Source organism: Schistocerca piceifrons, chromosome X, assembly GCF_021461385.2.
Source record: "Schistocerca piceifrons isolate TAMUIC-IGC-003096 chromosome X, iqSchPice1.1, whole genome shotgun sequence".
Lineage (NCBI taxonomy): Eukaryota > Metazoa > Arthropoda > Insecta > Orthoptera > Acrididae > Schistocerca > Schistocerca piceifrons.
The window spans coordinates 841352009-841367201 of record NC_060149.1 but is presented as its reverse complement, the minus strand read 5'-3'; the positions used below and the strand labels follow the sequence as shown (position 1 = coordinate 841367201).

The 15193-nt window shown below is 38.7% G+C and overlaps 1 protein-coding gene across 2 annotated transcripts in view; it reads right to left on the bottom strand.

The window, feature by feature from the left end:
• Positions 1-715: 715 nt before the first annotated feature.
• LOC124722124 (b(0,+)-type amino acid transporter 1) overlaps positions 716-15193 on the bottom strand; it is a 579051-nt gene continuing 564573 nt past the window's right edge. For both annotated transcript variants that reach the window (XM_047247330.1, XM_047247329.1), the window contains exons 11-12: positions 5170-5338; positions 716-2243 (exon numbers count right to left, since the gene is read on the bottom strand). In XM_047247330.1, the coding sequence (XP_047103286.1) occupies positions 2179-2243; positions 5170-5338 (234 nt within the window). In that variant the 3' untranslated portion in view covers positions 716-2178. The remainder of the gene's footprint in view (positions 2244-5169; positions 5339-15193) is intronic.

The following is a 15193-nucleotide window of genomic DNA, read 5'->3' as shown; positions in this document are numbered from 1 at the left end:
GTTGAACACTATAAAATAATGATACACTGAAAGTTTCATTCTGTTCATTACATTGGCATTGTGTATCTATGTGATCAACTATCTAACTTTCTTTTTCATACACTATTCTGCACAAGACAGATTAAAAGAAAAATCTTCACGTAGTTAACATGATCTCTTTTTCTTTCATGGGCATTAAAATATTTGAACACATTTGTTTTTCTCATTTCAAGGTTCGATCACCCATGTATTTGTTGAAAATTCTATCTACTGCCATAGTTTTCTTGTGGATACTCTCATTTTTATGTTAATTCACTGAATTGATATACATGTCACCTGTTGTAGCATGTGGAATCAGTTTGTGTGTTCAGATGTCTTACCTTTAATGTGAAAGAAATGTAAGTCTACATTCTTGAGGATTAATTTTCCCCCTGTTATATTTGTAATTGGTGAATGGAAAATACTGTAGCATTGACCAAAACATTTGTGAAGATGTTTGGCTCAGTTTTTTTTCTCTCTATCAAACAAACAGACAGACACTCACTGACTCAGTAATATTACACTACCTGAGTTAATATCATTGCTGGTGAAGAGTGATCAAATGAAGTTATGATAACACAATGAATACCTGTTACATCACTGAATAGAAAAGTAGTTCAAACTGAACATATTATTGTTGTAAAAAAGTTCAATCATGAAGCTGATTATTTTTCTAAATGTAATTTATATTCAGTCATCATTTAAGTTCATTACATTTTCAACAGACAACCATTCATCTTGGGAATGAAAATGTACACAAAATGCATGTTACATCATCTGGCACAAGTGTATTTGTCTGAAAACTGTGTACAAGGCAAGGAACCTGTCAATTTTTGAATACCAACTTGATAAACAACTTAATTCTCAGGCAATTTGCAACTATTGAAAATATTTTAAATCGTCTTTCAATTTATCCTCAATCTGTAATAAACTAATTTTTTACAGCACATTATTCAGCTTAATTTCAGCATCTTGAAACAAATATTTATTTAACAGACCATTTACCTGGAGGACAATATAGTTATTCTTAAAATATTTACTATTCAACTGTAAAATATACTTATACAATTATAAAATTTATCAAAATGTAACTGACATGTAACAAAAATATTTCTCATTGGAATATCACTGAGAAGTTAACATAATACCTTTAGTGCTCCAGGTTTGAATAATATGTTCAAGTATTTCAAATTTTGTCAATTTGGATATGCATAATGCTCATGTGCTTTTCGTCTTGCTCTGGCAGTTACATTCGTTGTTTCATAATGTAAGTGGTATGGTTTCTTATGCCACTCATTTTACAGATTGTTTTAAATTTTAATGTTTAAAACAAATATTTCTTATATTAGTACTTTGTGACCAAATGCTACAATCCATATGGCACGGACATCTCATTATTGTAAAACTGAGGCTAAATTCACAACAAATGTCATCATATAACTGTCAGGCAATAGCCTACAGATCTTTTCAGCACTGAAATTCAGAAAGGTGAAAGTTTTATCTCTTACATTCCAACCATTCTTTTTTAATATTCACAAATACGAGCAACTGTAACATTTTGTTTTTTGTACAGCAACATCTGTCCTTAATTTAAAAAAAATTAAACAAAACTCAGAGAGTTAATTGGAATGTGTTTTGTCAACTTTTACAAATTGAGTTTCATCTCTGAAGGTTGCACCAAACAAAAAAATAAGACTAATAAAAGTAGAACAAAAAAATTAAGTCCATTTTTTAAAATAAAAATTTAGTCATTTTTATGATCATAATAAAATGCTGTTAAAGTGATAAACTAATGCCAAATACATTAAAAGTGTAACACTGAACCTCTTTCATTAATTCTTTTTATTTTTAGCGCAAGGGGAACACCAACAAAGAATTAAGAACATTGTAAATACTTTAACTTGTTCTAGCTTATACAACACAATGTTATTTCCTCCTATAATATTTCTGTATAATAGCTGACACACAGCAGGATTTTCAGTACACTGTTCTATGCTCAGCAGAGGATACTTTGACTTTTCATGATTTATTATCTTAATCTTTTCTGAATCATACAAAGGAGAACTAACATTGTCCGAATTTTGACTACTGTGTAACAGTATGAGATTCTGCTACTGTATCATGCATTTGATAAGCTTCTTAGATCCGTCAGTGATACTGCTATTCGTACATGGATTGGGTTGGAGCAACTTCAAGTAGTAGTTGTAGGAACACATTAATGAAACCTGGAATGTAGATAAAATAAACATTAGTGGAAAAATTTTAAACAACAAAATAGTCATAAGATATGAACTTCAATAACATATTAAATTTTATTTGCTAGCTAGATTTTTCCAGTAGTAAGTGTTGTTTGGAAAAAAAAGTAATAAGCAATTGTCAACAAAGCAAACCATAATATAGATTATTCCTTTTTAACAATATGAAATGGAAAGATTGGTACTTTACATATAAAGGAGACACTGAGCCACTGACAGACACAATGGGAAAGAATATTAAGTCATTGGACTATGTCATTCATCAGACTGAGACTGTTCTGAAGTGAGCCATAATCTTTGCTATGGTGGGTAGTGGGTGTACAGAAGAGGCATAGGGCAGAGAGGTGGAGGGATATCATGGTATGGGTAGGGGAAAATGCTATCACTGTGCTGTCACTACCTGTGGGAGCATGCAGGAATGTGATAGGGACAGGATAGCACTGCTAAATGCAGCATGGGGTCGTTGTGCTGGGAGGGATAGGGGTGAGGGGAGGGGAGAGGAGATGAGATGAGATGAGAGGAGAGGAGAGAAGAGGAGAGGAGAGGAGAGAAACAGATAAGGGGAAATGACTGTGCAGATGCACTGGCAGAATAGAAGGCATGTGTAGAACTTTAGGGGGTGCAGTGAAGGGGATAATCAGGTGGAGGGGAAGGACTAGTGCCAGTCTTTGTCCACTACCTTCCTATCCCCTTCGCTGGTCCCACCCCAGTACTACACGTGCCTTCCATCCCACCAGCATAACTGATGGTCCTTTTCCCACTTCTACTTCTCTTTTGTGACAGTGCTTCATGAATCTTTATTTTTCCAGATTCTACCCATTGTTTGATATTGAAAGTGTTGTTTGTTAATCTTTTTTTACTTTCACTACTTCTATGGTGGGAAATGTTTGAAGCTTTTGTCTGATAATATTTGGCATGTAACAGTATATTAAATGTTTATCAAAAAACAAAGATGATGTGACTTACCAAACGAAAGCGCTGGCAGGTCGAAAGACACACAAACAAACACAAACATACACACAAAATTCAAGCTTTCGCAACAAACTGTTGCCTCATCAGGAAAGAGGGAAGGAGAGGGAAAGACGAAAGGATGTGGATTTTAAGGGAGGTGTCTTTCGACCTGCCAGCGCTTTCGTTTGGTAAGTCACATCATCTTTGTTTTTTGATAAATTTTTCCCACGTGGAATGTTTCCCTCTATTATAGTATATTAAATGTTGAATACTGCTTGTTTTGGCCAGCCTATGGAAATTTTTAATCTGCGTTCATTGAGAATTCAGTTTGCTCAGAGTGTCTGCAGTCCATTGGTCATTTTCCCATGTTTGGCCATCAGGTATAAGGATTTGCAAAAGTTTGGGTGCAGTTCAATAAGAAGTGTACATTACCATGGAAGACTAAGTCGCTTTTATTGAATGCTGAACTACACTTCAAAGTGACACAGAAACATGGCACTATTTTTCAACATAGTCACCTCATTTCTCTAAACAACAGTCAGAACATTCTACCAATCATTCAATTCCTCGATGATAGAAACTAGCTCCTTGGTTGTAGAACCATTGGAGAACCTCTTTGCGAATGTCCTCATCATTGGGAAGTCTCTTTCTTTCTGATGTTCTTTTAGCATGCTGAGAAGATGGAAAGCACATGGTGCTAGATCTGGAATGTATAATGTATCAGCATCACCCGTGTCTGTGTGGCCTTGATCAAATTGTTGGCATGATTTCACTACAGCTGGACATGATGTTGCTTTTGGTCTATATGCCAGCAGACTTTCATGGTCAATCTGTGTATGATTTACATGTTTTTCCCACAAGAATTGTACTGCCCCATGTACTTCAACTTTGCAGTATGTTTCCAGATGGCTGATTTCACTTGCACACTGTGAAGCTCATGTTATACAGCAGAACTGTGTCTACAGGGCACTCAGCACACGTACCCTCATCTGACAGTGTGCCACTCTTACAGCACAATGGTCTTAGAGTGAGATGACATGTGTAACTAACTTTCTGTAGTCCCTATGTATCTAAGATACCTGATCTTTAAGCAATTATGTACATCACTCCAGTCATTAAGAATATTGTTAGTATGAATACCGAACAGTAGAAGCAACAACAGTTTCTGAAGTTACTGTTAGTTGCTATTGTACAATTCAGTCTTTTCAAAGGATTTTATTATATTTTTGCCCTCTGATGGCAACAAAGCATGTTTTAGAACCACTTCATTTATTTTTCACAAGTCTTTCCTCGATTTAATGGAAGATTTTTCATCGCCAGTGAAGGGAAATCAAATTTTGATACTGAATTCTTGGAGTTCTCCAATAATTTGATTGCCTATCTAAATGTTATTAACATTTAAGTGTCCCAGCTCCAAACTGCAGTATTGTGACAAAAGATTTTCAATTAGTGGTTCCATTCACTGATCTGTTAGTTTGGTTTGTAAATTTACAAGCTGTTGCCATTTTCTAGATGTGGCATGCATAATCTCTTAACTAGTGTTCATCATTCTTAAATACACAGTTTTATTGCCTCACTAAGCAAAGTGTGTGCCTGATACTCTGTGAGATGTGTTACATTTAAGACAACATTGTTCTTTAATTTTATTGTATTTCTTCTCTCGAGAGATGATTAATACTGACTGTGTGAGGCTTCACTCATTCTTCCATTTGGTACTGAGTACATATATAATGCTGTTTGTGTCTATCCTGAGAATAACATGGCTCAGTGTCAGTCTTGTTGTTGGCCGCAAATTTTGTTCGTCTGAGATATATGCATATTTGTCAAGTCCAGGAAATAAACAGTCTTTTGTAATGATACATAAATATAAACAACCTAAGCCTACATGAGTAAAAAATATTTCATTTATGTTTAACTTAAATCAGGTGATACATATGATACATACCAAGCCTCTTGAACCAATGTCGCTTGATCACAAAGGGCACATAAAAAATAAGACTGCCCACTATGAAGAGAGCTGCATATAAGTATTCAATTTGTGGTTTGTCTATTATTGGAGCTATTATCAGGTACACAGAGATAACCAAAACAAGACATGGAATGATTATGTTCACCTGAAATAAACAAAAGGTCATCATCAGTGGCGTCTCATAGAAATACAAATTTTTGAAGTTATAGTGACCTTTAATGGAATTAATACTATGTTACTATGAGAAAGGTTGACAACTTTTCTGGAATAGAAAGGAATTTAACCAAATAGAAAGACTGTACAGATCAGGTCACCAACAGATTTTTATTTGTCACCATTAACAATTGTGAATAAGCATACTCTGGAAATGCAGGAAACAGCCTTCATTTAATTTCTCGTATCACTCTCTCTCTCTCTCTCTCTCTCTTATGATAAAGGACAACTTAATGGATGAGACTATACCAAACTGATAGTGCAGGACCCTGAAAGTGAACTCATTACATACAACTTTAAGAACTGAAAATCAAGTTATTGAAGTATAATTGCAAGTAGCTATAACTTGATTGTTGGACACAATTGTTGTGTTCACCCTTGTACAACAATATGACTACAGAATCCTAAAATGAAAAGAGGAGTAAGGAATCAATGAATTTCCATTCTGGAAGTGTATGTTTTTGTAACAAAGAATATAAGTCACCTGCTTAATGAATCATTCCTACAATATTTTTCAGTTAGTATTTATCTCATTGTATTTGCAGGTATGAAATGTTGTTGTTTTACTTTCCTTATTTGCTCTTATGCCCTCTGTTCTGATTTATCTGGGAGAAATTGACCTCAAATGTAAATTCTAGAAGGGAAAAGACCTTTATTTTTATACTGGACACACACACACACACACACACACACACACACACACACACACACCTCTCTCTCTCTCTCTCTCTCTCTCTCTCTCTCTCTCTCTCTCTCTCTCTCTCTCTCTCACTGTTGAAAAGAAAGTGTGGGTGCAGGACATTAGATGAAACTGAAGCCAGGGGCCAGGAGGATTAAGGGAACGAATGATGTGTTACAGGGTTAACTACCATCTACAGATTTCAGATAAGCTGGTGCTAAGAAAAGGGATCCTGATGGATGGGTTGTGGAACAGCCACTGAAACTGAGCACGTTGTGCCCAGTAGTGAGTTCCTCCTCTGGTGGTCAGCTCTAGTCTTGGCCACAATTTAGCAGTGGCTGTTTATTTGTGTGGGCAGTTGATTGATGGTTGTGCCCACATAAAATGCTGTACAAAAATTGCAGTAGAGCTGATATATGACATGGCTGCTTTCACAAGTTGCCCTGCCTGTGATGGGATAGAAGAAGACTGTGACAGGATTGGACTCTGATGTGCTGGTTGGGTGAATCAGGCAGGTTTTACATCTGTGTCTCACACAGTTATATAACCTATATGGGCAAGGGTTTGAGAGTGGGAATGGTATAGGGATAGATCAGGATGCTGTTTAGTTTGGGTGGGTGGTGTAATACCGTTTGATGAGGGGTGGGAAGGACTGTGGGTAGAATGTCCCTCATTTCTGGGCACAACAACCAGTAGCTGACATCCTGGCAAAGGATGTCACTCAGTTGCTCCAGTTTAGGTTGATACCGAGTGATGAGGGAGTGCGCCTTTGCAGCTGGTTCTTGGGGGAGAGGCGTGGGGGATTAGGGGTGTGTGAGAGTATGGTGGAAAGAAACTACTTGCAGACTAGGTTTCGTTGATAGCACCTGCTTGTGAAGGCCTATGTAAGACCTCCAGCATACTGGGCAGGGAATTCTCATCACTGCAGATGCACCATCCCTGGGTGGCCAGACTATATGGGAGTGATTCTTTGGTGTGAAAAGGATGACGGCTGTCAAAATGCAGGTACTGTTATTGGTTAGTGGGGACAGAAACACAGATGGAGCCATGAAAGAGGTGGAGATCAAAGTCCAAGACATTGATACTACAACCCCCTAGTTATTGCTTACACAGGAATCATGAGGACGAGATTAGATTAATTACAGCACACACAGAGGTATGAAGTAAAATGATAGGTATCATTGAGTCAGCTTTTTGGAAATCCATCATATCTACAACACATGGGTCACCATCAAAACTGACTCCTGCAAATTCCACCATAAAATTACAGGAATTGTAGCCAGGAGTCTTCCAACTGTACCTTATGGCAAAGAATCATTACCATAATCAGTGAGTCAGAATACATGGAATTCTGACGTGACTGGTTCCTGGATGCTTAGCTAGTGAGACTCAAGGGTAAGGTTATATGAAATTACTTGAATGTTAAAAGGATAGGAATTATCATTTCTCATCCACTGTACTAACTGGAATTATCATTTTGAACCTGAAATGAAAATACATTTCATGGAAGAATACCATGCCAATTTCACCCTGTGGATTGGAACCACATGGACATAAACATTCCACAATATGTGGATCAAAGCAAAGAATTTTTAGGATTATTCATGAAAAGTATGTTTATGAACTGAAGTGTTCCTCTGGGAAACTGAAATATACACAGCTGCAAATGTGACTCAGCCAGTACCAATTAAGAAAATATTGTTTCACTGCTTTTCATTCAATGTTTATTCAAATGTTGAGTATATAAACAATATACACAGTTTCAGCAGCTTACAAAGTGTTCAATTTTTTTGTAATGGCATTTGGAATAGTGTCTTAATAGCAGTTTAACATTTAAATACAGAGCAGCTCCATATTTGTTCATGTGTTGGCTGTAACAGATAAAGATAAGCAACATACCCATCATGTCATAGTCTTAAGGATGCTGTGAGTTAGCCAGAAGAGTCCTTAAATGTAATCCCTGTAGCTAATGATTCTAAACACACTGGTGATGAAAACAGTATGAGCACAGCTAAGACTCACTCAGTTACATTTTTAGAGTTCTCACCTTAGCTCATAATCTATTAGCAACTGGAATGTGAAATGAACTGCACATTCTAGTGAAAGCATTAAGGTAGTATCGTAAAACTGATGCAGGTAATTCATAGCTCATGAAAGTGTGTATAATAAGTGGCATAGAGGGAATGTAATGTCTGCAACAGACTGGCTGCACTCATATTTGTTGCAGTCATTAGTAAAAAGAGCAGTTACTTGAAATAGAAATTTACAGCATGATTTTCCCCCTCTTCAATGTAGGAGAAATAGCATATAAACCAGCAGTAATTATACTGTCACTTGTTCATGATACATGGGAAAAGTCTTCTTCAGATGATGATCATTTCTTCTCCTTCTTTCTTTTCCCCCCTTCTTCTTCCTTGGTGTTTGTCTTGCATGCAGGCAGTGTCTGCTGTTTTGGCCCTCTGTCGCTATTTTACCTGATTGGGTCTGTTCAGGATGAAGGCCTGAGATCTTGAGACCTTTGTGTAGGATATCAAGCCATCACTGCCTACATTATCCTACTGGCCATTTACCATTTACTTTAAACTAAAATTAGTCTTCGCCACTTTAAGAAAATGCCCATACATCATAGACAGCTTTCTCTCATCTTGTCTACTATTGGTGTTATGGCATATCTTCATGATTTGTGATGTGATCGTGCAGTGTTAATCTAGATCTCCACCTGAACATCTTTGTTTTCCATGGCAGAAAGTTGTTGTTCCACTCTTTTTGTCATAGGCCAGCTTTCAGCACCACACAGTGCAGCTGAACATATTACCGATTTCTACCTATGCAACTAAACGAAAGACAGTTTGTTTTTTGCTATACTCATTTCACTGCTGTTATTTATGAAGCATCCTCAGTGGCATGTAATATTACAGACTGATATACTTTTGCCTTTAGCCAGTTTGCTGAGATTTCCATTAGCAGCAATTTTTGAGTCCTTGTTATTGGAACGTCAACAACATTGCCTCTTATGGTATATGGGTAATTTAGGTCTGTGGTGAGATACTGCATTCTCTTTATGTTGTGTCATAGGCCTGCTTCTGCAAGGCATTCATTCCAGACTTGCACTTGCGACTGTAGCTCAACCTGATCCTGCTGAACAGGGATGTGCGTACAAATTACTACCCACCCACCCTGATCCAAATTTCCCTAAACTGTTTCAGAATTCAAACTTCCTTCAGTTCTTCCTTCCATAATGTTCTGAAGGCACCTGAGAAAGTGAAGTTTTTCAGCAAAGCAGCTATTTCTATCTACTCCAGTTGCCTTATATGTGGTTTGGGTTATGCTTGGTGTTCTGGCATAACCACAAAAGCTGGAACGAAGATGCAGTATGCAAGACCAGAGAAGGCGGTGAGGAAACATCAGCCAATGGTGCATGGATTGGACTGCACCGCACCAAGAGTGACACCTGGAAGAAGTGAATATAAGTGCCGCTCCTGCTAGCCTCGGCTATTCAGATCAGTCTAATCTGCAATGGACATTAGTGCTAAGCTATCAGATTGTTGTGATCTGTATCAAGTGCTTACTAGGCCTTTGCGTATAGCAAGAACTTTACTGTTTTCCTGTCATCTCTCGCTAGCAACATTTGCAGTAATCAAAGTTATGTATTGTCAATTTGCTTTCTAAAAATAAAATCACTAATATTATTTGTTTGAATTGCTGTATAGCATTCTGAGGATGCTGCTTCCCTTAGGCAACAATTAGCAATGAGTGGGCAACACTCCACACTTGGCAACAGAAAAAAAGAACTAAAGTAAACCTCTTGGCAGTTCTGTTCTAGAGTGGATTGGTCAGCTGACCTATTGTTGCTCCATCCTCTATTCAAGGCATTATTTGATGGCAATAACTGAAGGACGTATGAAAAACACTCTAACCTTGTAGATATTAATGTGTATTTTCCTAAAGAGGAGAGTGTGAGAATCCAAGGAACTGAAGTAGATGATGTGACAGCTTTTTGCAGACACACTGTGGCTCGATGTGCCAGTCTGACAATGCTGTTGCTTCTCTGATGCCTACTGTGATTTATATCAGTGACAAAATGCCTGAATAATAAAAAAAAGATAATAAACTGCAGTTAAGGATTGCAAGAGGCCTACTGCAACATGTAACCTTCCAGAAATTATGATGAGATGAAGTCATGTCTTGCCTGAAGATGGTGTGTGTGGATTCCCATTCAGTACAAAAGATTCATCAGTCAACAGTATTTGTGGTATAGTGGTCTGAGTATACAATGTTTTAATACCCCTCATGTTCTGAAGAGCAAAATTTTGGAAAAAAAGGACTTTAGCACTGATATTATGATGTAAAAAATGATGGAGCGGTCAAGTATAAGTTCTTCAGGGAAAGCTAGAAAAGTGTTATTTTTATACAAAATGAACTGAAAACTTAGTAGTAGTTATGATTATATTTGCAGCAACAAAATCCTTAATTGACATGAAGATGGTTTCAAATAGCAAATATCTGTTCTGGTAAATTCCACACTGCTGATCAATAGCACATGGCTGAATGAACCTACAGGGAAAGAGACCACTCTTGCTGTAATTGTGATCACTGACTGAATACCAGTTCATCTTAGCCAGAGTACATGGCATTAATGAGAATTTTAAGACTAGTTGTTGGTGTTTCTGCAGATACTTGCATTTTAATTTTTGCATTGTGTAGATGGAGTCAGTCCAAACAATGACTGATCATCACATCTTTCATGGTATGCCCAGTGTCAACAGAAAGCGTCAGTTTATTTCCAGTTACAAACAAATTGGAATTTTACACACCCATTTGATAGTACACTCCCAAATTAGTCTACTCTGATATTCTTTTTATCAATATGTAACTATCAGACACAGTAGACCACAAAAAATAAACAGCAATCCAGCAGTGACTCTGTAGTGCTGCATGGTCGGCAGTAACAGTCAACCCAGGCCAGAGAAGTGCTGTTGCTGCTGGAATACTGGTTATCTTTGAGTTTTGCTGTCCTTGTTAATACTTGTCAATAATCTGGGACATTTTAAAAATAATTCTGCTTATAACTGGAAACAAACCGATGCTTTCCATCAACACTGGGCATCAATGAGCACTATTCGTTTGGCTGACTTCAGCTACGCAATGCAAAAATGAAATAGCAAATATCTGCTGAAACACCAGAGAAACTGAACTTGGTGACTCTTGGGAGCGACGCCCTATATATAACTTACTTGGAAAGAATTTATCACTGTAAAGGAACTACAAAAGTTCTGGTACAACCTTGAACAAAAATATGGCTAAATTCACCTATCAGCATTAAAATAGTTTTATTTTCCCAGAAAAATTTTCACAGTGCATCAACATTATGGACACTGGTAAGATATGGTAGTGGTGGCCAAATGAGAGATTAATTAGCAAAAGTTACTCCCAATAAAATCTTTACTTGTAATGAGGAGAGAACGTTTTTAGGAATCTTATCCTTCTACTTGTCCACATATGGGCAACACACTTCATTCCAATGTCATAATATTTTCCTGTCTTCCTTCACTGTTAGAATTTGTGATGTGAATTCTTTTTGCCAGGTATTGCAAATGCTCCTCCCACACAGTTTGAAAGTTTTTTCCTTCGTGGATTGCAGTGTTAATGGTGTTTATGTGCCTCAAATCATTGTACTGATTCCCCAACCCAGGGTTTAGCATCCTCAGTCATAAAGTAAGTTGAGAATCAACATTATATTATAATATTTTTTATATTTGTTTGATTTAAACATTATTGCTGATACACCACAGATGGCAAATAATGTTACAAAGAATGTACTAGAACAAAACAAATGGTAAAAAAAGATGTGGCAGCTATTTGAGATTTAATATGTCACATAAATTATGGAAGCATAAAATAAATACAAACCATAATATTGTTATTAAAATTTTTACACAGTTCAGGAATTCATAAAACTTCAGTCATTATTTCAATAATAAACTTTAAACCAAATGTACGATTTCATAGGGGGGAATGTTATATAATGGCCGATCAAAAAGTTTTGATTTGAGAACATTGCTGCAGTGTATATGCAATGTAGTGTAACTTTGATGTGGGTATACAACCACCGACATGTAGGCAAGGGATTAGTGTGGCATTCATGCCTTTGCAAGACACATGCAGTAATTGTGGAAGCGTGAACTATAGTGATGTTATTACGAAATTCATCCTAACAGTACCCATGTGCTGTCATTTTTTCTTGGCTGCTGAAGGACAAGCACTGGTAGAAATCCATCCGAGTATGAAGAATATGTACGAGCAACATCCCTGTCGAAAACTACCATTGTGGAATCGTGCGCGCCAAGTGTGCTGCTGCTTCATAATAATGCATGTTCTTGTACTGTAGATGTTGTAATGCAGAAGTTATGCCAACTCAGGTGGGAGACACCATAGACCCAATCTCCCCCCAAACAATTACCATGCCTTCAATCCCTTGGAAAGAGCCTTCAAGCATTGATAATTCCTGTGGATGAGGATGTGCAGTGGGCAGTTAAGGACTTCTTCACACAGTAGGTCCTAGTATTTTACCAAACAGGTATTTTCAAACTGGTGTGTCTGTGAGATGATTAGCTCAATGCTCATGGTGATTCTGCCTGATTGGCATACTGATTCTGGACTGTACAGCCTTCCAATGGAAACTTTTTGATTGCCCCTTATACACACGTAAGAAAAAGTTTTGCATCACCCTGGTCCCCAGAACTCCTGAAGATAGATGTTGACTGTGGATATTCTCTCACAGACACAGTCCCTTTGACTGTTCAGGGATGTCACTAAACCCGCCCAAAGATGTAAGCAACCATGCATGAGCAGCGCCTATTAGACGGAGGGGGTCTGACAGCTGATCAGTTCCAGTCATTGCCCTAGGGAGGAGCTACACGGCTCGTGTTGTCTGTAGTTCAACCATGCCTGGACAGTCAATACTGTGGTTCGATCACATCCCCATTGTTACTTTGTGCCAGGGAGGGCTCTCAACAAGGGAAGTGCCCAGGCGTCTCGGAGTGAACCAAAGCTACATTGTTCGGACATGGAGGAGATACAGAGAGACAGGAACTGTCGATTACATGCCTCTGCATTATGGCTTGGAGGAACCCTGACAGCATGTTGAATAATGCTTTTTGTGCAGCCACAGGATGTCATGTTACAACTCCAACTGTGCGCAATAGGTTGCATGATGTGCAACTTCACTCCCAACATTCGTGGCAAGGTCCATCTTTGCAACCACGACACCATGCAGCACTGTATAAATAGGCCCAACAACACGCCGAATGGACCGCTCAGGATTGGCATCACGTTCTCTTCACTGATGAGTGTCGCATATGCCTTCAACCGGACAGTCGTCATAGATGTGTTTGGAGGCAACCCGATCCACCTGAATGCCTTAGACACAATGTCCAGCGAGTGCAGCAAGGTGGAGGTTCCATGATGTTTTGGGGTGGCATTATGTGGGGCTGATGTATGCTGCAGGTGGTCATGGAAGGCACCGTAACGGCTGTACGATATGTGAATACCATCCTCTGACTGATCATGCAACCATACTGACAGCGTATTGGTAAGGCATTTGTCTTCATGGACAACAATTCATGATCCCATCATGCACATCTTGTGAATGACTTCCTCCAGGATAATGACATTGCTTGACTAGAGTGGCCAGCATGTTCTCCAGACATGATCCCTATCAAACATGCCTGGGATAGATTGAAAAGGGCTGTTTATGGACGACGTGACCAACCAACCACTCTGAGGCATCTACTCTATACCAAACCACCATTGAGGAGTGGGACAATCTGGACCAACAGTGTCTTGATGAACTTGTGGATAGTATGCCACAATGAATACAGGCATGCATCAATGCAAGAGGATGTGCTACTGGGTATTAGACGTACTGATGTGGACAGCAATCTGGACCACCACCTCTGAAGGTCTCGCTGTATGGTGGTACAACATGCAATGTGTGGTTTTCATGAGCAATAAAAAGGGTGGAAATGATGTTTATGTTGATGTCTATTCCAGTTTTCTGTACAGGTTTTGGAATTCTCAGAACAAAGGTGATGCAAAACTTTTTTTGATGTGTGTAGTTTGGTAGATAGTTGAGATGGAGTCATGGAAAAGGAAGATTGAAGTTAAGCATTTCCTTGACAACAAGGTAGACACATATTAGAAATTTGGATAGGGCAGGGATGGGGAATGGAATCAGCTGCCCCCTTTTCAAAGAAACCATCATGGTGTGCACCTTAATCATTTTATGAAAACCATGGAAAATATAGACTGGATGGCTGGGAGACCTGTACTCCCACTATTCCTGATTATCAGTTTGGTGTGCTAAATATGTTTTCACAGCTTTTGGTATAGGCGTATTGGAAGAAATGAAAGGAATATTAGATTGTACTATCAACTATCTGGAGGAGGTGCTGAGTCACGGACAGACACAATGAAAAAGACTGCTAAAATGTTAAGCTTTTGGGAAAAGACATTGTTCTGTAGTAGAAAACACATACATTCACACAAGCAGAACACACAAACACAAGGCCACTGTTTTAGGGTGCTAGAGAACAACTACGACTGTGTCTGACAGAGCAGCAGTTGGAGATGAGTGATGGCGTTAAGGAGGAAGCATGAGGCCGGGAGGGGGAGGGATAGCAGGATAAAGGTGGGGAAAGAGTGTTGCCTGGAGGAGCGTGCAGGGATGTGGCCAGGACAGGATAATGCTGTTAAATGCAGCAACAGGAAGCTGTGTGGGGGTGGGGGGGATGGGGAGGGGGGAAAGGAAGATGAGAGAAGAAGGTGCATTGGCAGGACAGGAAGCACATCCAGTACTGGAGTGGGGAGGGGGAAGGAGGTGAACTACACAGACTAGTTATGGTTTACGCCAAGAGGTTACAAGGGCAGAGGATATGTGGTAGGGAGAGCTCCCACCTGCACAATTCAGAAAAGCTGGTGCTGGTAGGAATAACCCAGATGGCATTTGCTGTGGAGCAATTATTAAAGTGAAGCATATCATGCTTGGCGGCATGTTCAGCAGCTAGGCAGTCCAACTGTCTCTCGTCCACAGTTGGCAGGGGTCATTCA